Raw genomic sequence first — 22,523 nt, 5'->3', positions numbered from 1 at the left:
AGAAGAGGAGAGCAGCGAAGCTTCGGCAATGGCGAAACCAAGGCTTCTTCGCCCACAGTTCTTCCACACACTAGTTCCAGGCTTTCACACTCACCTCGTAAACCATCTCTCTTACTCTCTCTCTCTCTCTCGAACAGCTTATTCACAGTACATTCATACTTTCGTTGTTTGTTTGTAGATGATTCCTGAAGACTTCTTCTCCAAGTACATTGAGGAAGGCATAAGCGTGGCGGCTGAGCTGATATCCGACGCGTCGGATAAAAAATGGAGAGTGAAGATGACTGGTCGGAGACTAGGTGACGGCTGGAGAGAGTTCGCCGTCGCTAATAATCTTCGGTTCGGCGGCGTCCTTCTTGTTAGATACGAAGGAGATATGGTCTTCCGTGTTTCGAATTTAGGTCAAAGTTGCTGTGAGATTCAAGACATTTCGCCTCCATGCAACAACATTGGTGAGCCTCTTCTTCTGACTTTCTTTTTTGTTTTTTTCTGGAGATTCAATGTTAGTGATTTTTTGGTGTGAAATTAGATAAAACTTTGTTGAAGAAGCGTCTGTATCCAAGAACATAAGTAGATAGATGTGATGGGGATGAGGATGGCATTGGTGATTTCACTTCTTTTTTTTTTTTTTTTTTTTGGGTCTAAATGTTAAGATTTCACTTCTCTTAGATTCTGTTGTTGTTATATTATTTGATTCCAGTCCAACTACTGTCTTAAAGTTGTGGTACTGATACAGAGCTTCCCAGAAACAAGAAAGTTAAGATGAGAAGTCCAGAAGCAGAAGCAGAACCACTTTCTTCTTCTTCTTCAGATAACTCCTGTTTTGTGGCTCTTGTTACGGCTTCTAGTCTACGCACAGATAAACTGGTCTTTACTTTTACTCTTTCACTCACTAATAGCTCCAATGAACGGCTTCTGTTATATATATTTTAGATTCAACTTGGGTTTGGTTTCATTCGGATTTTTGATTGGTTCGATTTGCACTATATGCATACCATCTCTACTGCTTTCACTAATGAAAGAGTTTGTTCACGTTTTGTTATATTACTGAAACTAAACCAGGGTTCATACTTCAATTTGAGTTTTTTTTTTCCTTATAGTCATTCGAGTTTCTTCTGGTTTCCGTAGGCTGTTGATTGATCTAATTACTGGAATACGGTTAGATGACTATGTATACTTGCAAAATGCATGTGATGGTTTATTTTTTAGAGATATGGAATTCTTGTTGTGATTTGTGCTCACTTCTTGCTTGCCTGCTTGATACCTTCTTCGATTGTATTACCCTGGCCTAAACTGAAGCCTTATGAGAAAGAACCTATGTTTTCTTCTGCTTTTAGAAAACGTAATGGTTATTTAAGGAAAACATTTAATAATGCCTTTTTTTAGATAGTTTGGCCTTTTATCCCCATTGTATTATTTGCGCATTGTGTTGCATGACTTGATTCATGTAATGTATTCTCCTTTCGATGTGGAAGGTGCATTTATGAAATAACATGGTTAAATGCTTCATTTTCTGATTATATCTTACATTCTCGAGGTGTTCCCCATCTTGACTATTGTATGCTGAAAATATACAAAGAAACCCCTAAGTAAATTAATCTCACTCTTGTGTTGAATCTGATGTTTGCAGCATCTTCCACAACATGTTACAAGCTCAAATGGTTTTACAAGAAAATGCCGCAAGATTGTTTTAGTAGATGGAGGGGAAAGATCATGGACATTGGATCTGAGCTTCAATAAATCATCCGACACTTTTTGCACGAGCCGAGGTTGGAGAAATTTCTGTGAAGAAAACGGTCAAGGACCAGGAGGCTTCTTTATGTTTAAACTAGTAGGAAACGGTGAAACTCCCGTGCTCAGTCTTAGCCTTACAGAATCTAATAATGATACAAGGGACTGTTCGCAAGCTAGCGAGAGGGAATCTCTTTCCACAGAATTTAGCAGCAAAGATGAATACATACCAGGCGAGAGCAGTGAAGATGATTGCAGCTCAATGGAGTCGTTGATGGAGACAGGAAAAAAGAAGTGTAGTCCGAAACGAAGAGTCACATCATATTCATCATATTATAAACGATATGTAACATTTACACTTCCGCATGGTTATGCCACACATCATCATACATTGGTAAGTTCATCAAAAAAAAAAAACTCTGGATTCTGCCCCTTATTGGTTTTTGACGTATGTTTATTCGTCCTCTGCAGTCTCTTCCAGCGCTATTCGTGAGAGAGAATGGCATCAACAAGCCTGGGGAGATACATCTATTGGGTAAAGATGGTACAAAGTGGCCGACAAGTCTTTTTTTAGTAAACATCAGAGGAAGTATGAGTTTGGGAAAGGGTTGGAAAGAATTTGTCAAAGCAAACGGCGTAGAGTCAGGCTTCACACTCAAGTTGATGTGGGAAGACACGACTCCGGTGTTTAGTTTGTGCTCTGCAGATTCTACCAGTGACAGAGAGCAAGAAGAGTATTTCAAAGCTATCAAGAAACAATCTCTTTTCATAGATCCTAGCAACATAGACAATAGCAGCAAAGATGAGAATAACAAAGAAGAGAACATGTCATGGGAGGGACAGAAGAGAGGGAGAGATTCAACTCCATTGAGCCTAAAACAATTTGTTACATTAACGATTGCACCTTGCTGCTTCATAACGTGTAGACTGGTAAGTTTATCAAACAGTTTCTTGTTTCAGAGGATTAGTTTTCTCTCTTGCGCTCTTGGTAGTACGTATATGTATTCTCCCTTCGATCCTTTTCCAGGTTGTTCCAGCACAGTTTGCAAGAGAGAATAGCTTGAACAAGCTCAGAATGATATATCTGTTGGGTAGAGATGGTAGAAAGTGGCTGACAAAAATCCATCAGGATAAAAAAGGAAGAATGAGTTTGGGAAAGGGTTGGAAAGATTTTGTTGAAGCAAACAAGTTTAAGTCAGGCGATTCCTTTGCTATGGAGTTAATATGGAAAGACGGAACTCGTATGCTCAGGTTGTCAGGTGCAGAGTCTAGGAGTTCAAAAGCATATGTTTCCACAGAAGCTGGAAGCAGTAGTGATTCATCCTCAGCAATCCAAAATCGATCGGTCACATTAACACTCACACCGGAAGAGGTTAGAGCCTGTAAGCTGGTAAGTTCATTTTCGTACATGGGTTAGTTTCTGTCTGTGAATTTATAATTGGTAAGGTCTGCTGTTTTGCAGCATCTTCCAAGTGAGTTCATGAAGGCTAATGGTATCAACAGACTTGGGAAGATAATTCTTTTGGGTGAAAACAAAATGGAATGGTCTGCGTATCTGTTGAAAAGAGATGGAACTGTTGCTTTGGGAATGGGTTGGGATGAGTTTTGTGAAGCTAATGGCGTAAGTTTAGGCGAATCTTTCACTTTAGAGTTTAGTAAAGAACAAAACAGAACAACAACTCCTGTATTTAAGTTTTGTTCTCTGGAGACTAACAAAAAGGTAGGAAAATGTTAATTAGATATTAAAGATCCCGGTGGTGACAACTCTTTCATCGTACTATGATGTAAGACCATCTCTAAGGTATCTTCTATCCCTATTCTATTTTTTCCTCTAAAATGGAGTAAAAGTAAAATATGGAGTAATGAATGCTTCAACCCAACTTCATATTTCACTCTACAATGAAATTTATTTCATAAATGAAGTAATCTATTTTTTTTGTTCATCACTAGTGAGAAATGGAATAGGATTGGATTAATTTTACTCCATTTTCACTTTTACTTCATTTTGGAGGAAAAAATGGAGTTTTACATTGAAGATGCTCTAATGGCTTACTCTATTTTTTACTCTAAAATAAAATGATTGAACAAAAAAAAAACAAGTTACTATATATTTGGAGTAAACCTATTTTTCACTCTATTATAAAGTAAAAAATAAAATACCATTAGATTAATTTTACTCTAAACTCTATTTTAGATTGAAAAATAGATGTCCTAAATCAATCAGAATAGCCATTACCAACTCTTGCCTTTCCCACACTAAGTTAATATCTGCAGCGAAATATCGAATAGGAATTTTGAATCATGCAAATATGGGGTTCACAAAACATGTTTGAGAGAGAGAGTTCAAAAATTTTACCACAAATAGTAACTGTTTACGCAATGACAACTAGAGGCATTTATTACTCTCTGTGTTTAACGATTACTCGGTTGCTTCATTTTATTTGATGTTTAAAGCTCACATTTTAAAGTGCAAATTTCCCTATACAATTTATATTGAATACATAAAATATTATTAAATACAATTAATTAAAATGTTGTATTATGTAATTGGTCACAAATTTTAAACAATATTAATTTTGTTTTAGGAATGAAGAAGTTATAAAGAGCTTTACTGTTAAAAAAAAAAAATGAAATTATCGTGAGACTGGAATTTTAATAGACCCATTTGGAGCCCAAAAGAAAAGCAAAGAGAATAACATTAAGTTGACCCACAACAAAAGTCTCTTTGGTTTATATTCCCATCTCCTCTACTCCACTCTCAAAATTAGATAACCCTAATTTCTTTCACAAGACCCAAAGGACACGCCGTTTCGCTTCTTCTCACCACCACCAAGTGATCTCTTCAGGTGATCCCCGATCTCCGTTTCCACTCCCTCTCCTGTTTTCTTAGCTAATAGGATCTCCCTCGTTGATCAATTGAATCTCATAGAGTTGTCGTAAAGTCCGAACTTGAATTTGAATTTGATTGAGGTGATTGAACAGATGTCGCGTGTGTACGTTGGTAATTTGGATCCGCGAGTTACAGAGCGCGAGCTCGAGGATGAGTTTCGTGTCTACGGAGTCATCAAGAGGTATTCAATTTCGATTCCTTTACCCTTAAACCTGTAATCAATTGTTTGATTTGAAGTTTGTTATTGTTTGTGCAGTGTTTGGGTTGCAAGAAGACCACCTGGTTACGCTTTTCTTGATTTCGAAGACTCGAGGGATGCTCGAGACGCCATCCGTGACTTAGATGGTACCAAATACGAATCTTTTTTTAGAATTATCACAGTGCAGAGTTTGATATATTGTTTATGTTAGGCAAGAACGGATGGAGAGTTGAGCAGTCTCATAACCGTGGCGGCGGTGGAGGAGGCCGTGGTGGTGGTGGAGGCCGTGGTGATGGTGGTCGTGGCCGTGGTGGTTCTGATTTGAAGTGCTATGAGTGTGGCGAGTCTGGTCACTTTGCACGTGAATGCCGCTCCCGTGGTGGTGGTGGCTCTCGGAGGGGTCGTAGTCCTTCTCCTCGTGGTCGTAGCCGTAGCCGTAGTCCTCCAAGATACAGAAAGAGCCCAACCTATGGAGGCCGCAGGTTCTTTTTTATTGACGATTTGTGTAACTTGTCTACTAGCTCCAGTGAGCGTGTGAACTAACTTGTGTTTGTTTTTGGTTTTCAGGAGTTACAGCCCTCGTGCGAGATCTCCTCCTCCTCCAAGACGTCGTAGTCCTTCTCCTCGTGGTCGCAACTACAGTAGGTCACCGCCGCCTTACAGAGCACGTGAGGAGGTGCCTTATACTAATGGGTATACTCTCTTTTGCTCAAGTCCGTTACTTTAAGACTCTATGCTATGTGTAACAATGATTAGTCGCATTATACAAAGTTTTTGTTGCTGATAAAGCTTTTTTATGCAGAAATGGTCTGAAAGATGTGCGCAGAAGCCGTAGCTGAGTGTTTAAGGGACCAGGGAACTAACTGTTTTCTTGCGACGTCAAGAGGGCAGCTTAAGGGAGATTAGTATCTGTGAATCTCACTAAGAGAAACATGTGTTTAGCTGTTGGGGTGGATTGGATATGCTTGCTACTTTTGAATTGCTGGATCATGCTTCTTATTTGAGTTTGGATATGAAGCCGTTGTTGTGTCTGCCGTTAGGTAAAGTACAACCTTTTAATATTCCTACCCAAGTTCTTAAAAGACATTAAAAACATTAATGAAATTCTGAGTGTTTTGTTTTATTGTGTCTGAGGTTTCTTCGGGTTTCTTCTACTGCTTCATTGCTTATCTCTGCTTCTCTACTCTGCCCTGAAGTTTCTGAGGCTACGTTAATTGATGATTGATCTGCAATGGCATCTTCATAATAGTTTGTGGATCCCCTACTTGTTTCTTCGAGTTTCTACTGCTTCATTGCTTATCTCTGCTTCTCTGCTCTGCCCTGAAGTTTCTTCGTTAATTGATTGACCTGCAATGTCATCTTCATTGTAGCTTGTGGATCCCTAACTTGCTTAACTCTGTTTTTCTGCTCTGCCCTGCGGTAAATTGATTGACATCTTCATGATAGTTTACCACGTTGTGGATCTTCTACTTGCTTCTGCTTCCTCGCATGTTTGAAAACTTCATCAGCTCTGATGTTGCCTTCTTCAAAACCATCATGGCCTTTTTTTTTTCTTGAACATAAAAGTCTCTTTGTTTATGCACTGGCAGGTACTTATCACGCTTTGAATAAATTATCTGCATTATATTAACATGCGTGAGGACACACAACACCACCACGCCTAATGAAATTCATATCATTTTCTATAACAACAGACGATGTTAATGAACTTGTCCTAACATCATAAGATTCATAACATATAACATTTTTAAAAACCCACTTGTCATCATTGGCTCTCTATGTTTAAGAATGTCTGGTGCAAACCAAGCAATTTCTTCTAGTTATCCACAAATCCGATGCCTAATCCCTCACTGGCCACGTTAAGAGCCATCTCTTGACCAGGAAGAGATCGAAACATAGCAGCTCATTAGCAACCCAAAAGACTCAACTCATAACCATATATTCTCGACTGTTCCCAAACAAAAACCAAAAGCTTCTGCACTATAGTTCATTTGCAATCAAAAATAGAACTGGATATCGTTTTATCAAGTGATGACGCATGAAATGGTAGCTGAAACAATTTTTTTAAACCGATTTAACCAGTTCAAAATCAGTTTAATTCGTTTAAATAAATCTTGAATTTTTTTTGCTGGCAAATAGGTCCTTTTTCATGGTTGGCTGATATATGAGAACACTACTTCCAAAAAGAAAACACAAGGTGTCACTTATTATTAAAGATACTCTCAATCATATAATGATTGAAATTTGATAGACTGATATCATCGTCTCACATATATATGACATCTACTATACAAATATGTCTCTTCCCATACATTCTTACTCATAAGTTTTGTATAAATGCAAAATCTCCATTCTTTGTAATGATAATGAAATCATTAGCTCTTACAATATTTATACCACTTGCTCCAATTTTTGAAGTAAAGGTCGGCCAAACATCCGGATTTGAGACCATATGAGTCCAAACTCATTGAGCCTATGACAAACAATGAAACAAATAGTGAGCACAAACGATTCTTCCTTTTTTATCATCATATACTATTATAAAAGTAACATCAAATCTCTTTAGTTATAACCGCGTCATCGTAATTAATTAATCTTTCGTGCAAAACATTTAAAAACTGGAAAAAAAATTCTAAAAGGATAATTGAGATCTAAAGGCATCAGAAAACCGTCAGAACTAATCTCATCTTTACCGATATATTTTTCTATAATTTACATATAAATACAAAATTTTCTATTGTTTTTGTTCGAGCGATTCATGGATCTTCTACGCAAAACGAGTGTTGCTACTACAAAGAGAGAATCGTACTAGGCAGAAACTGCTGTTCATCGATCTCCTTTAAAAAAAATACATTAATAGGCTTTAATGGAACGCACGTTCTCGCTCTCTCTCTTACGATTTCCAAGAAAACATTTTAAATTAATCAAAGACAACAAGTAGTAGTAGGCTTCTTTCACTCGTTCTACGTCTCCTTGGCAGAGAGCATAACATGAGCTGTTTTCAATTAATAATCTTTCTCTCTACCTTCAGTTCTTTTGTTGTTTCACGTGAAGTCAAACTCAATAAATCTGTTACAGCCCATGCTCTCTCTTTCTCTCTCTCTCTCCCTCTCTGCCATTTTCTGAACATGAAGAAGTCAGCTCAATATCTTTTCCTCTGATTCGTTTCTCATTGCCTTAACAACAAGAACAAGAGCAAGAAGAAGCACTTCCTGCTTCTGCTTTCAACTTCAAAAACATGGAGTTCAAAAGAGACAATACTGTCAGGTTCTTGATTTTCATCAAAAACAAGGTTTTCATTTTTTTTAGAAAAAAAAAAGGAAAAAGTTTTTGGATTCTCTCGATGATGGAAAAAGTTTACATTTTTTGCATTTGCAATAATTGAAATAGGATTGTAGTAGAATCTGTTATCTTATTATGAAAGCCAAAGCTCAGTATTTATACAAGAAATAGAACTCCTAATCCGATAAGTACAAAGACCTATTACATCATTATCCTAACAGAGTTTGGAGTCTATCTTAATATGTAGTAGTTATCTCAATACTCCCCCTCAAGTTGGAAGTGTGATGTTTCGAACACCCAACTTGGACAAGAGAGACTCAAACAAAGGTCTTGGAAGTGATTTAGTGAGGATGTCAGCAAGCTGATCTTTGGAAGAAACATGTTCAGTAGTTATAAGCTTCATCTTGAGAGCATCACGAACATGATGGCAGTCCTTCTCGATATGTTTCGTCCTTTCATGAAAAACAGGATTCGCAGCAATGTATAGAGCTGACTTACTCTCACAGTATAGTTTCATCGGATGAGAGTGATCAATGTTGAACGATTGGAGAAGACCTTTCAACCACTTGAGTTCTTTAAGAGCTTCGGACATAGCACGGTATTCTGCTTCAGCAGAGGAAAGAGAGACAGTGTCTTGTTTCTTTGTGCGCCAAGAGACTGGAGTATCACCTAAGAACGTAATGTATGCACTCAGGGAACGTCGAGAAAGCGGGCATCCCATCCAGTCAGAATCACAGTAAATACTGATGTCAAGACTATCATCGGATTTGATAAAAATGCCTTGCCCTGGCGTCCCTTTAATATAACGAACCACGCGAAGAGCAGCTTCCCAGTGTGGTTGACGTGGAGCTTGCATGAACTGCGCTAATATATGGACAGGATAACCAAGATCAGGACGAGTATTTGTTAAGTAGATTAAACGACCGACGAGACGCCGATACTGCTGAGCATTTGCCAATGGACCCTCTGCAATAGCCAACTTATGATTCAACTCAATCGGAACAGGGGAGGGTTTTGCACCAAGCAATATGTCAAGAGCGTATTTACGCTGAGACAAGTAAAAACCAGAGCTGTTGCGAGCTACCTCAAGACCAAGGAAGTATTTTAGCTTGCCAAGGTCTTTCATACGAAAGCACTTCTGAAGGTAGTTTTTAAAATCTTGAAGTGCAGTGGCATCGTTACTGGCAATAATAAAATCATCAACATATACTAGGATGTGAATGCATGTAGAGCCACGAACCTTGGAGAACAAGGAATGATCGGCATACTCATGAGAAAATCCAAATTCGTGCAAAGCCTTTTCAAGTTTAGAGTACCAGCATCGTGGAGCCTGACGTAATCCATACAACGACTTCTTGAGGCGGCATACTTTATTTGGATCCGAGCATTTGTATCCTTGTGGTAGTTTCATGTAGATTTCTTCTTCTAGATCACCATGTAAAAAGGCAATACTGACATCCATTTGATGGACAATCCAATTCTTTGTTGCAGCAATCTTAAGAATAATCCGAACCGTAGAGAGTTTTGCAACCGGCGCAAAAGTATCAGTAAAATCCTCGCCCTCTGTTTGATGATTGCCAAGAACCACCAAACGAGCTTTATGCTTATCCAGAGTCCCGTCTGCCTTGTATTTGTTGGAGTAGAGCCATGCATTACCCAGAGCTTTCTTGCCTGGAGGTAGATCAGTCACATCCCAAGTATCTGTAATCTCAAAAGCATTCACTTCTGTGGACATTGCATCATTCCAAATCTTGTGTTTGGATGCTTCCTTAAAACTCTTAGGCACATCATCAGTAATTAGTGCAGCAAGATACACTCGATGAGAATCTGAAAAACGATGGTCAGAGACATAGCTTGAGATGGGATAGGGTGTTTTACCTGAGACCATTAGCGAGAGACCGAGATCAGACGTGAGAAGTTCGTGAGAGGGGGTTTCTTTAGCAAGAGCAGAATGAACCACGTAGTCTTTAAGGAGAATGGATGGAGTTTTATGACGCTGACCACGACCTAGGACTTCTGGTAATCCTGGCGAGCTCGAGACAGGCTCAGGAGAGCCCATGTTTGTAGAAAGTAATGGAGACTGCGGAGAAGATGTTGTGTCCCTTATTTCTGCAGGAACAACAGTAGGGGGTGCCACAGCAGTTGTATGTGCAGGCGTAGTAGTAGTTGCAGGCATTGTAGTAGTAGTTGCAGGCATTGTAGTAGTACCAGTAGGTGACGAGCTCCCCCTTAATTCAATGTCAGGGAGTAACCAATCTTCAATCGTAGGATCATAGTGGTTCCTTGGAGGTGTGACATAATCATCTGTATTCACTCCCGGGAATTTGGATTCAGAGAAGACAACATCTCTGCTTGAGAAGAACTCTCCAGTTTCAAGATCATATAACTTCCATGCTTTCTTGCCATAAGGATATCCCATAAAGAGACATTTTCTGCTACGATCACCAAATTTGTCCTTGTCACGAGCCTTCCTATGTGAGTAACACAAGCAGCCAAATACACGAAGCTGATCATAATCTGGTTTCTTCCCAAACAACATTTCAAATGGCGACTTGCCCTTAAGAACCTGTGATGGCGTATGATTAATCAAGTGAGCAGCAGTAAGGATGCTCTCTCCCCAGAAGGAAACCGGAAGCTTAGCCTGGAACAGACAGGCACGCGCTACATTTAAGATATGCCGGTGCTTCCTTTCAGCACGTCCATTTTGTTGTGGCGTATCCACACAAGAAGTTTGATGTATTATACCCTGTTGCTTAAAGAAAGTCGACAAGACAAGAAACTCTGACCCATTATCTGAGCGTACCGTCTTGACTGTTTTGCCAAATTGACGTTCACAGTGAGCAAGAAAGTGGCGAAGTAATGTGGCTACTTCTGACTTTTCAAGCATCAAGTAAGTCCATACAGCTCGTGTGTAGTCATCAACAATAGTCAGAAAGTATCGTGAACCACAAGAAGAAGTAGTCCGATATGGCCCCCAAACATCACAGTGAATCAATGAAAACGGCTCAGAAGCTTTGTTTAAACTTTTATTAAAAACTTGTCGAGTTTGTTTTGCTCGAAAACAGATTTCACAAGACGCAGCTTGTTCAGAATCAAAAACCATATTATCTAAAACAGGCAATGAAGATAAAACTCTAAAAGAGGGATGACCCAGCCGTCTGTGCCACAATTCCGATGTAGATGAATTCTTGTAACCAGTTTGGTGAACACTCGCGACCGTGACTCCCGTAAAGAAATAAACCCCCTCACGTTCTTCACCCGTTCCAATCAGGGTCTTCGTAAAACGGTCCTGTAACACACAAAGAGTATCAGTAAAGATAGCAATGCAGCCAGTTTGCCGTAACAGACAAGAAACTGAAATGAGCGTGCAATTGAAATCTGGAACATATAAGACATCAGTTAAGTAATAGTCTCGACTGAGCACAAGTGTTCCCTTTTTCGTTGCCTGAGAAAACCGGCCGTTGGGAAATTTAACAGACGAAGGTAAGATGTCTGTAACATTAGTTAAGATAGACAGGTCTCCTGTCATGTGATGAGACGCGCCCGTATCTATTATCACATCCTTTAAAGATGTTTTACCCGAGAGTTTCTCTGAGGAGACAGATGGTCGAGAAGTTTGTAGAAGTTGGAGAAGTTGAGTTATCTGCTCATCATTTAGTGTAGGAGAAGTTGTTGCATTGTTGGTGATGACTCGAGATGAATTGGACCTTCCACGACCACGAACATTAGAACCAGAGAAACGACCTCCGCGTCCTCCTCGTCCTCGTGACATAGATCCAACCGAGTTGCCTCCTATATTAGCATTCTTCTGTTCATACCACCACTCTGGATAACCATGAAGCAAAAAACATTCAGATTTTTCATGACCTGTCCGAGAACAGTGAGAACAAGAACGATTAGGGTCACGTCCTTTAGTAAAGACAGCAGCAGCTTGTTGTGTATCAGATGGTGTAGAATCCATCGTTGCAGAGAATCCAATTGCCTCTGTTTTTAGTTCCTTAGAGCGAGCTGTATTGTTGTGTTGTTCTTCTCGAATGACTCTAGAGTAGACATTGTTCATGTCAGGCAATGGATCCTCGTCAATAATCTGAGATCTTATAGTGCGGAAGCGAGATTCATCAAGCCCAAATAAGAACTTATGAACCCGTATCTCTTCTCTTTCTTTTTCAATGTCGGCTGATGCATCACAAGAACAAGACCGAGGTGTTTTTAGGTTATCGAGCTCTTCCCATAACTTTGAAAGTTTTCCATAGTAATCAATGACTGTCTGGCCGTTTTGTTGACAAGTGTTGATAGAATCACGAAGCTGATGAATCCGTACTCCGTTTCGTACTGAAAAACGCCGTTGAAGATTATCCCAAAGCTTGTGAGCATCAGGAACAAACGTTACTGTAGAGCGGATTTTTGGATCAATGGATGTACGAATCCAACCGACCAGCATAGAGTTTGTTGCAAGCCATCGGGAGAGCTCAGGTTCATCTGTTGGTTTGATGATTGTTCCATTGATAAACCCAAGCTTGCGTTTTGCTTGTATTGAGTTGGACAATTCTGTAGCCCATTCTGTGTAGTTATCTCCACGTAGCAACACCGAGGTAATTAGGGCTCCTGGATTATCTGAAGGATGCATATAGTAAGGAGAAGAGATAGTAATGTCTGCAGTTGTTGCAGGAATTAAAGTAGATGTAGTAGAAGAATTTGTATCGGCCATGTTTCTTGAATAGCAAGAAACGCCGTTAGAAAAATTTTAGGGTTCTCAGATCGTTTGCTCTGATACCATGAAATAGGATTGTAGTAGAATCTGTTATCTTATTATGAAAGCCAAAGCTCAGTATTTATACAAGAAATAGAACTCCTAATCCGATAAGTACAAAGACCTATTACATCATTATCCTAACAGAGTTTGGAGTCTATCTTAATATGTAGTAGTTATCTCAATAATAATCCCAATAAAGTTTTGATCCTTTTTTTCTTTTACTTTTGTTGCAAGTTTTCTCATTTTCTTACTTTTTGTTCTCTATAACATTGCATTATCTAATTACTGATTTTCAGACAAAACAGATGTAAAAGAGATTGCACTTGTCTTTTCTTTTCTTCTCCTGATCTCATTGTTAAACCCAAGTTTTTTTGTTTGTTGTTGTTTGGTCTGCTTGACACAGATTCTATGGAGAAGAGAAGCAAACCCTAGAAGCAACAGAGAAGCGTCAGCCATTACCAATGTTCAAACCATCAACAACTCAATTTCTAAAACCAGAGTTAGTAATCCCCAAAAAGACTAACAAAACCCGTCTCTTCAAACTCCCAAGATTCGGTGGACTCAAAGTGTTCCCGGAGAACTTCGAGATCGAGAGAGACAAGATTCTCGATCCTGGTGGTGACGTAGTGCTTCAATGGAACAGAGTTTTCCTCTTCTGGTGTCTCGTTGCTCTTTACGTCGACCCTTTGTTCTTCTTCCTGTCTTCAGTCAAAAACACTGGTCGGTCCTCTTGTATGACCACAGATTTGAAACTCGGAATCGTCATCACTTTCTTCAGAACACTAGCGGATCTCTTCTATGTCTTGCACATTGTCATCAAGTTCAGAACAGCTTACGTCTCTCGCACTTCAAGAGTGTTTGGTCGTGGAGAGCTTGTGAAAGATCCGAAGCTGATAGCTAGAAGATACTTGAGATCAGATTTCATCGTTGATCTCATCGCTTGCTTGCCCCTTCCTCAGGTACCTACTCGAAAACAAATCTTTGTCTTTTTATGTTTGGTAAGGAGTCCCACCACGAGGTTAAAGCAAATGGACCCACTTGGTTTGGTTACACAAAAAAAATCTTTGACTTTTGTGTCTACTTTTTGATTTTGCAGATTGTTAGTTGGTTTATCTTGCCATCAATCAGAAGCTCTCACTCGGACCATACAACAAATGCACTTGTCCTCATTGTTCTAGTTCAGTACATTCCTAGGCTTTATCTTATTTTCCCTCTAAGCGCTGAGATTATCAAAGCGACCGGAGTTGTTACAACCACCGCTTGGGCTGGTGCTGCTTATAACCTTCTTCAGTATATGCTCGCTAGTCATGTGAGTTAGCTATTATGATACCTGCTAAATCAGATTCAAGTCACCAAACCCAAAATAATATTATAGTTAGAGACTCACTAAACGCTCTCTAACCCAACTCACAAGAATATCAGTGTGTGCCTTTTGTTATCTTTCTTTTTAATTGTTTATTTAAGGTATAGTCTAGTCTAAGCTTGTTATAATAAGGGCCGGTCCTAAAATTTTGAGTTATAAATATTTAGTATAAATCTCCTTTTTTATGTAACTTGGAGCCTATGTAACTTATATATATATCGACTTTTAAAATTTTCGGGATCAAACCAATGTTTTATTGGGTTTTATCCATGACCGGCCCTGGCTATATTAGACGTATAGCTAAAGTTTAAGAAGCTGAACCATTGAGATCAGAATTAGCTTAAGGCTTGGTTTAATCTTATATTCTTCTTATGTTTCTCACATTTTTTTTGGTTATGCTGTGTAGATTCTTGGTGCGGCATGGTATCTACTGTCCATAGAGCGGCAAGCAACGTGTTGGAAAGCAGAATGTCATAACGAATTAGGTCCAATACGATGTGTTACTGATTTCTTTGACTGTGGTACAGTGAACCGAGAGGATAGGAATAACTGGCAGAATGTAACTGTTGTCTTCAGCAACTGTGATCCTTCGAACAAGATACGGTTCACTTTCGGCATTTTCGCAGATGCTCTCACCAAAAATGTAGTCTCATCTCCCTTCTTGGAGAAGTACTTGTATTGCCTATGGTTTGGTTTGCAGCAACTAAGGTTAGATTCACTCATTACACTTCTCCATTTCCTTACACGTTTTCAGCATTTTTTTTTCTCTAACACAAAGTTTTATTGTTTTAAAGTTCTTACGGACAGAATCTTGATACAAGTACTTCTGTCCTAGAGACAATGTTTGCCATCCTTGTGGCTATCTTTGGTCTGGTTTTATTTGCTCTTTTAATAGGAAACATGCAGGTAATAAAAGGAGTGAAATATTGTTATTAGTAACAACATCAAATCTATTTATTTATTTCATTGATATCGTTTTTTGGTTTAATGTATTTAGACGTACTTGCAATCGATCACGGTGAGGCTAGAGGAGTGGAGACTGAAGAGAAGAGACACAGAAGAATGGATGGGACATCGTCAGCTACCTCAGAACTTAAGAGAAAGAGTGAGACGTTTCGTTCAGTACAAATGGTTAGCTACTAGAGGAGTTGATGAAGAGACCATTCTTCATTCGTTACCTGCTGATCTTCGAAGAGACATCCAACGACATCTCTGTCTCGACCTTGTTCGTCGTGTAAGTGTATCCCACACCCGAAATTGGAAGAGACTATTACGGACCAATCTCGTCATTTTCAATTGGTTTTGAGTTGGAAGCCCACCTAACTTTATATTTTTGTGACGGCTTTTCTTAGGTACCGCTATTTGCGCAAATGGATGATCAGTTACTAGATGCCATATGCGAACGGTTAGTGTCATCTCTAAGCACGCAAGGGAACTACATTGTACGTGAAGGCGATCCAGTGACGGAAATGCTCTTTATCATCCGTGGAAAGCTCGAAAGCTCGACGACTAATGGAGGCAGGACAGGATTCTTCAACTCAATCACACTCAAACCAGGAGAGTTTTGCGGAGAAGAGCTTCTCGCTTGGGCCTTACTTCCAAAATCGAAAGTAAACCTACCTTCCTCGACAAGAACGGTGCGAGCGTTAGAAGAAGTTGAAGCCTTTGCTTTACAAGCAGAGGATCTCAAGTTTGTGGCTAACCAGTTCAGACGTTTGCATAGCAAGAAGCTGCAACACACATTCCGTTACTACTCTCACCAGTGGAGAACTTGGGCTGCTTGCTTCGTGCAAGTGGCTTGGAGACGGTATAAGAGGAGAATGCTGGCTAAGAGTCTTAGCTTGGCTGAGTCATACTCTTCTTATGAAGAAGAGGAAGCTCTTGCAGCTGCTGCGGCCGAGGAGATAATGAGTCAACAAGAAGAGAGACAGAGCAGTACTCCGTCGCGCCATCATACTTCTATTGGGAAACCGCATTTTGCTGCAACGGTGCTTGCTTCGAGGTTTGCTAAGAACACGAGGAGGGCTTCTCGTAAGATGAAGGACGTTGATGTACCGATGCTTCCTAAACCGGAAGAACCGGATTTCTCTGTGGATGCAGATTAACTGTTTTTTTGATAAAATCTTTTAAGTTAAGAAAAATCAGTTTGTTAAAAGAATTTAAACTTGGCTGCTTGAAATTAATTATAAAAAATGTTCAGCAGTTTGTATAAATATAGACTATACATCATCAGACTTATATTTTTCAGAATTCCAGATTTTATTTGTATCAGTTCAGATTTGAACCAGAGAAGATCATCACTAGGTCCTTAAATCTTTTTTTTTATCAGAAAATTATGGGTTCGTGAGTTAATACATCCCTTAAGACTAGACTTATATCATATAACTTTGGAGAATAAAGTGTTTCCAAAAAGTTTATAGTTTACTAAATAATCCAAGAGTTTTAAGCTATGGTCACTAGATCCTTAATCAACTTACCCATAGATCAGTTTCCTTTGGTCCCCATACATTAATGAGTTGATGCCATTATTAAGATTCAGACATCTCCTGGCTCCCAAAATATGCTTTTATGTTCCTTGTAATTTAAACCGACAACTTTATCTTCATGTTTTGACAGACTCAAATGAGTTCAAGTTCAGAGAAAACTATATTTAAAAAAAAATATTCTTGTTTTAGTTTTTTGATTTGTCAGATCAGATAATGTTTCTCTTTAGTTTTTTTAAAGCAAAAAAAAAAAATTCAGAGAATGAAAAAGGAAGATAGATGTAAGTCTTTGTAACAGCAAAATGTATATAAGACATTAAGAAACATGTTCCTGACTGTTTGTTGATACTACATATATAGATATGGGGGTGAGTATTAAATGTAGCTTCAACTCTAACCTAACAAGGATTAATCACAATGGAGAGAGATGTAACCAAATTTAAAATCAATAATTATCCTACAAACTATGGCTCCAGCATTAGAAAATAGGAGAAGGAAACTCACAGAGTTTAACTCCATCTTCAGTCACCATCATCTGAAGCTGCTTCTTCATCTTCTCTGGCTTCTCAACTCATCTGCTCACCTATGAGATCAAGTCCCACAAGAAGAAAAGTGAGACCTTGGAACAACAGGAAGTAGAAATGCACTCCTTGCGAGGCCAACAGACTCCTAACTGCTGCGGTCAGCAAAAGAAAAGCTAGTGCGAGCTCTTTATGGAATATCTTATTAGTTTTCTTCACAGCAACCGTTTGTTTCTTCTGCTCCTCAGCTTGGCTTATCTCCAAGAGCTCACTCTCTGAAGCTCCTCTTTGCATTTGGTTTGGTGGCATCCTTTTATCAGTGAGACCCAAAAGATCAGACTCCGATGATCTTCCTGCTTTCTTTGTCACAATCCACTCGTAAGAGCTGCCGAGCTGGAACAGTCCAGATACCATGGCGTTGAACTTGGTGACTGACATTGTGTTCTCAAACAAGAGGTAAGGAACGATGAAAGGGAAAGACTTTGGAGCAGGAAGAACGTTGAGTAGCGACATGAATATTGGTACATAGCAGATAACCCAAACGGGAAGCTCGGCTTCTGGAACGAACATGGTGATTGGAAGAATCACACAGAACAATGTGAAGGAGTAGAAAGGAAGTATGAGTTTCCTTAGAAGGAAGAACAAAAGTATCAGATTTGCTTTCTTCCACATTGCAATCTGCAAAGAAGAAACTATTAAATTTAAATCATATATTATATAAAAAAATGATCAGATTAACCACACCTTAGAGGTCAAGATTGCACCAAGACACAAGCGAAACAGCTGCATAGGACCTGAGTGCCATCGGTGTTGCTGCTTCTTGTATGCTTCATATGACTCAGGAACTTCACAAAGAACCTAACAGATTGTGTGTTTTTTTTTAACATAAGGCTTATTCATGAAACTGTGACAAAGACCATCCAAATTAATAGTTACCTTGACATCATTTAGATATATGAATTTCCATCCATGGAGATGAGCTCGGACAGCTATGTCCATATCCTCAACGGTTGTTCTTTCAAGCCAACCTCCAGATTCCTCAAGGGCTTTGATTCTCCATACTCCAGCGGTTCCATTGAAGCCAAAGAAATTCAAGAAGACACCATTAACTTGCTGCTCAACCTCGAAATGAAAACACAGATTGATGTTCTGGAGACGAGTCAACAGGTTCTCGTCTTTGTTCACAAACGCCCACCTAGCCTGAACCAGACCTAACTCTGGCTTCTCCTGAAATAACATTTGGCATTTTCAAAGTTAGAAGCTTCACCAAAACAATGGTCTTGTCTCTATGACACAACCAAACTAATACTTCCTCCTTTTCATTTGAAGTGTTGTTTTAGATCTAAAAAAACATTCAATTTGTATATTTTCTAGATAAAAACATTATTAACTACACACCTAGCCATATTTCAACCAAAAGAAAAATAAATTGGAGAATATAAAATGTCATATATCATATGAAGTTGACAAATTTTTTGTTGAAATTATAAAACTACACTTATTTTGTAACGAAAATTTAACTCTAGAACAACATTTAATATGAAATGGAGAGCAGAGAGTACTAATTGATCTTACAGACCTTGAAATGTGGAACGGTTAGCTTGAGGAAATCTGAGTTAGGTTGAAAGTCCGCATCGAAAATGGCAACAAACTCGTAAGCTTCCACATAATCACAGCTCATTGCAGATTTGAGGTTACCAGCTTTGTATCCAGTTCTAACCAAGCGATGCCTGTAAATTATATTGACACCCTTTTGGCTCCATTTAGTGACCTCAGCTCTAATCAACTCCTGGATGCTTCCATCATCCGAATCATCCAGAACCTGAATCAGCATTCTATCTTTTGGCCAGTCAAGCTGACACACTGCAGATATAGACTGCTCATACACCTGCACAATAATGTAACTTCATTGAAGCACAAAAGGTGAATAAAACAAGAGAAAAGATTGATACTTTGTTCTCCATACCTCTCTCTCATTGCACATTGGTATCTGAACAAGAACCATTGGATACTCAGATCCTGACCCTTCAACATCATCATTTCCAAAAGGCTCTTCGTCGATTCTCGGCTTAATCTTCTTGTACTTGATCCAAAAACAGCCTAAGCAAAGAATCAAACGATCTACGGACTGTACAAGGAACAGCACAATACACAACTTGGAGAGGGCTTTGACCGGAGGAGCGATATAATCAGCTCTTAAGCTCAACCAACCAACGTAGAGCAGATGAAACAAGCTCTGGATCTCAAGTTTGCTTGTCGGTATATTCTTGAAGTAATGCCATCCTTTGTAGTAAGCAATTAACTCAAACCCAAGAACAGACAAGGAAGCAGCTAAGAAGAGCTTAATGGCTGTGAAAAGCCATCTGTCTCTGCCAAGTCGCTCGGAGCCGAGTCGGTGAGTGAAACATAGCCGTCTCTTGAGCGAGCCAAGGAGAGACCAGAAGGCTGTGGCTAGCCAGGTGAGACAACCAACGGCTTTGTGAGCTTGGAGAAGCAAAACCCAAGTCACTTGCTTAGCGTTCTTGCCTCTAGTCCTCTCCATTGGTCTAAAAGCACTTTCTGGCTCATCTACTTCAACGATGGAGTAGTTGGGATTCTCCATTGTCACCACAACCGGTGTACCTTTCCTCGTTTCTTTCGCCCACAAATCTGAAAAACCGAACCTTGGAGCCATTTTTTGTCTCTTCCCAAACTTAAATCTGACTTCCCCTAAACAAGTCAAAGATTCCAAAACTGAAAAATTGTAACTTTAAGAGTTGAAGATTAAGCAAAGCCCATCTAAATGAAGTTAGCTTTTGAGTAATGCCAAGATCCAAGAACCCGGATATCTAAAGACCCGTTTTTGAAAAACGGACAAAAGAAGCAGAAACAGCTCAAAGGGGTCTCATTAATAGTGACCTGCGAGAGAGTAAAGACAATGAGTAGTTTCGGCAAGAGAGAGAGAGAAAGTTTGATACTTTGGCAATGGGAGAAAGAGAGAGAAGCAGAAAATTGAGGTATGCTAAGAATGTTATAAGATCCCTTACACTTTCATGTGAATGTTTCCTCTTCAGCTACCGCAATGATGATGGCTTGTAGATGCTAAATTCATCTTTTTTTTCCAAAATATAATTTTAAAAAGAAGGGATTTTTTTTATAAAATCTCATGATCATGAATCATAGGGAAAGCATTTTTTTTTTATGATAAAAAATAATAGCTTTCATTTAGAAGAGTAGGTGGAAGTGAGGTGCATAGACAAATTCAAAATTGTAGTGAACAGCTGAATATAATGAGCTAGTAATCACGAGGTTTAAAAAGGCGAACTTTACTTCAAATGAATTATTAAGAAGATTCTGTAATAGTGAACAAACCTAGTTTTTTTATGTTCTGAATGATAAGACGTGGCAATTGCATTTGACAAAATACATATATTTCTGTTCATCAAACAATCTTTCATCAAACACTATTAACATTATATGGGGAACAAATTTCAAAGAAACAAACAATTGTGAGTTATAGACCATGATATATTAGGAGAAACAAAATATGGTATTTTTTTGTGTGGTTTGAAGTGATTAGATAATAGTTAAGATTTGATTTCTTACCGTTTTTATTCATCACTCAACATCTGTCCATTCATTCTTCATTTGTTTAGCGCGTTAAACTAATAACAAATAAACGTATTTAGTACTAATATTCAAAATCATTAACAAATAACATATTCAAGTTGTATAGGCAATCTTGCCAAACTATCTAATGTATCTGTCAATCAAGTAACATAATTTGTTTGGTGAGGATATTTTTCCAAAACCATTAAATAACATGGCCTCTTTAAATCTAAAGCTTTGTGTACTTCGAAATTGTTAACTCATTATATAGGGGAATAATTTAAGTATCAACCCATTGCATTTAATATTCATTGATATGTTAATTATACTTGTCTATATTACTAAGGAAATTTACAATTTTATATGAAAAATGGAATAATATTAATTTCATATTGAAAAAATAAAAATAAATTATACTCTTACTGAAATAAGATTTTTTTAATATATTAAATACTTTACGAAAAAACATATATTATAATATAATATTTTTGTTGTCATCGATTTACGAGTTTGCTTATTTATTTGGAAACAACATTTTTAAACAAATGAACAGTTGTTCTAATATATATTCATTTAAACATGAATATTATATAGAATTAACCTTCATTGAATTTGTGATTTACGATTTATGTTACCGCATACTCTCTCCGTTCCTAAAAGATCTATGTTATAGTTTTTTTCACACTTATTAAGAAAACATTTAAAATTGTATTTTTCAATACATTGTTTTTCTTAATTAACTATTTCCAATAAATTTTAACCAATGAGATTTTATTAAACATAATTGTATTTGTTGAAAAGTACAATTTTCATTAATTAATGTCTTGAAAATGTAAAAAATGTATCTTTTTGAAACAATTTTTTTTTCTAAAAAATAGATCTATAAGGAACAGAGAGAGTATATTTTATTTTTTTGATTGTCGCTAAGATTAATACTATTAAACACATTTCTAACTATTAAGTTTGAAATGTCTTCAAATAGATTTTTAGTTTAAAATAAATACATGTTTGCTTTTTCAACTATAACAAAATTGTATATATACATATATATATATATATATTTTTTAAATAATGAATTTGTACTTTATTAAAAAAATTAAACTAAATTAATTCAGTTTTGATTAATAAACGAAAATATCTGATATTTTTAGATATATACAGGCCAAAGCATAACTAAATTATTGAATCAAATAAATGTAACTAATATTTTAATAAGCCAATTATGTTATAAATTATAAAATCAAAGTAAATATACAGAAAACAACAAAAAAATCATCCATGTTAACATACTTCCATATTCAAAAGTAAATATATGAATTAATTTTGGTTTTAAGATGACTATTTTTAAGTATAAGTTATTAAAAATAAGATCAATATATTTTTAACTTTATAACAACATATTAAATTTGTTATTATTGGAATGGATCATATTATTTTAATTGCAGTTTTTGTTGTTATTCTATCAAACGTTACAAACTATTTAAACTAATACGATACATACTTAAAGAATATATCATTTCATTTTTATAAAAATAAATAAAAATTGATAAATCAAAATAACAACCCATTCCATTACATTTATAAAAAAAAAATAATAATAATTATTAAAATACATGGAATATATTTATATTATGAAAAATTAATTTTACAGTAAAAATATTAAAACCACAAATAAATATATAGGGGAAACATATATTACTATGAGATACACAATAT

General features: G+C 37.5%; 4 protein-coding genes across 8 annotated transcripts; 3 read left to right on the top strand and 1 right to left on the bottom strand.

Annotated features, from left to right (window-relative positions):
- LOC106368604 (B3 domain-containing protein REM13-like) lies at positions 1-3,535 on the top strand. Of its 2 annotated transcripts, XM_048741459.1 has the most exons (7): positions 1-97; positions 179-449; positions 734-864; positions 1,628-2,122; positions 2,200-2,658; positions 2,756-3,118; positions 3,191-3,535. In XM_048741459.1, the coding sequence occupies exons 1-7, from the start codon at positions 29-31 to the stop codon at positions 3,461-3,463; spliced, it is 2,061 nt and encodes a 686-aa protein (XP_048597416.1). In that variant the 5' UTR covers positions 1-28; the 3' UTR covers positions 3,464-3,535. The 2 variants fall into 2 exon arrangements, with proteins under 2 accessions (XP_048597416.1, XP_048597417.1); XM_048741460.1 differs by lacking the exons at positions 1-97; positions 179-449 and adding an exon at positions 575-601 and having other exon boundaries at positions 3,191-3,533.
- An 893-nt stretch (positions 3,536-4,428) lies between these two features.
- LOC106368602 (serine/arginine-rich splicing factor RSZ22A) lies at positions 4,429-6,447 on the top strand. 3 transcript variants are annotated; one of them, XR_007316642.1, is made up of 7 exons: positions 4,429-4,574; positions 4,711-4,799; positions 4,875-4,963; positions 5,029-5,299; positions 5,385-5,510; positions 5,620-5,857; positions 5,952-6,447. XR_007316642.1 is itself a non-coding variant. In XM_048741458.1 (6 exons), the coding sequence occupies exons 2-6, from the start codon at positions 4,711-4,713 to the stop codon at positions 5,654-5,656; spliced, it is 612 nt and encodes a 203-aa protein (XP_048597415.1). In that variant the 5' UTR covers positions 4,429-4,574; the 3' UTR covers positions 5,657-6,262. The 3 variants fall into 3 exon arrangements, 2 of the variants coding, with proteins under 2 accessions (XP_048597415.1, XP_013664055.1); XM_048741458.1 differs by having other exon boundaries at positions 5,620-6,262; XM_013808601.3 differs by having other exon boundaries at positions 4,442-4,574; positions 4,699-4,799; positions 5,620-6,262.
- A 680-nt stretch (positions 6,448-7,127) lies between these two features.
- On the top strand, positions 7,128-17,193 carry LOC106365143 (probable cyclic nucleotide-gated ion channel 14). Its single transcript, XM_013804591.3, has 7 exons — positions 7,128-8,084; positions 13,256-13,811; positions 13,949-14,161; positions 14,622-14,923; positions 15,010-15,121; positions 15,213-15,449; positions 15,568-17,193. Exons 1-7 carry the CDS (start codon positions 8,056-8,058, stop codon positions 16,318-16,320), a joined length of 2,202 nt encoding a protein of 733 aa, XP_013660045.1. The 5' UTR covers positions 7,128-8,055; the 3' UTR covers positions 16,321-17,193.
- Positions 16,962-20,460, bottom strand: LOC106368601 (probable xyloglucan glycosyltransferase 8). 2 transcript variants are annotated; one of them, XM_013808600.3, is made up of 6 exons: positions 20,246-20,460; positions 19,186-19,928; positions 18,799-19,107; positions 18,156-18,446; positions 17,964-18,077; positions 16,962-17,897 (listed from the first exon to the last, which is right to left on the bottom strand). In XM_013808600.3, the coding sequence occupies exons 2-6, from the start codon at positions 19,891-19,893 to the stop codon at positions 17,265-17,267; spliced, it is 2,055 nt and encodes a 684-aa protein (XP_013664054.2). In that variant the 5' UTR covers positions 19,894-19,928; positions 20,246-20,460; the 3' UTR covers positions 16,962-17,264. The 2 variants fall into 2 exon arrangements, with proteins under 2 accessions (XP_013664054.2, XP_013664053.2); XM_013808599.3 differs by having other exon boundaries at positions 19,186-20,117; positions 20,246-20,453.
- Between the last annotated feature and the right edge of the window lie 2,063 nt (positions 20,461-22,523).

The sequence above is a fragment of the Brassica napus genome, chromosome A9, assembly GCF_020379485.1.
Source record: "Brassica napus cultivar Da-Ae chromosome A9, Da-Ae, whole genome shotgun sequence".
NCBI lineage: Eukaryota > Viridiplantae > Streptophyta > Magnoliopsida > Brassicales > Brassicaceae > Brassica > Brassica napus.
Note: the sequence above shows the minus strand (reverse complement) of the source record. Positions and strands in the feature narration are given on the sequence as shown.

Bases quoted from the DNA above. Each gene is read 5' to 3' on its own strand.
- LOC106368604 (XM_048741459.1), top strand. From the start codon at position 29: ATGGCGAAACCAAGGCTTCTTCGCCCACAGTTCTTCCACACACTAGTT. The intron at 2,123-2,199 runs GTAAGTTCATCA...CGTCCTCTGCAG, and splicing joins CCACACATCATCATACATTG to TCTCTTCCAGCGCTATTCGT. The intron at 2,659-2,755 runs GTAAGTTTATCA...ATCCTTTTCCAG, and splicing joins GCTTCATAACGTGTAGACTG to GTTGTTCCAGCACAGTTTGC.
- LOC106368601 (XM_013808600.3), bottom strand. From the start codon at position 19,893: ATGGCTCCAAGGTTCGGTTTTTCAGATTTGTGGGCGAAAGAAACGAGG. The intron at 19,108-19,185 runs GTATGGAGAACA...ATTATTGTGCAG, and splicing joins CAATGTGCAATGAGAGAGAG to GTGTATGAGCAGTCTATATC. The intron at 18,078-18,155 runs GTAACTATTAAT...ACAATCTGTTAG, and splicing joins TATATCTAAATGATGTCAAG to GTTCTTTGTGAAGTTCCTGA.
- LOC106365143 (XM_013804591.3), top strand. From the start codon at position 8,056: ATGGAGTTCAAAAGAGACAATACTGTCAG. The intron at 8,085-13,255 runs GTTCTTGATTTT...TGCTTGACACAG, and splicing joins AAAAGAGACAATACTGTCAG to ATTCTATGGAGAAGAGAAGC. The intron at 15,122-15,212 runs GTAATAAAAGGA...TAATGTATTTAG, and splicing joins TTTTAATAGGAAACATGCAG to ACGTACTTGCAATCGATCAC.
- LOC106368602 (XM_048741458.1), top strand. From the start codon at position 4,711: ATGTCGCGTGTGTACGTTGGTAATTTGGATCCGCGAGTTACAGAGCGC. The intron at 5,300-5,384 runs GTTCTTTTTTAT...TTTGGTTTTCAG, and splicing joins CCAACCTATGGAGGCCGCAG to GAGTTACAGCCCTCGTGCGA. The intron at 5,511-5,619 runs GTATACTCTCTT...TTTTTTATGCAG, and splicing joins GAGGTGCCTTATACTAATGG to AAATGGTCTGAAAGATGTGC.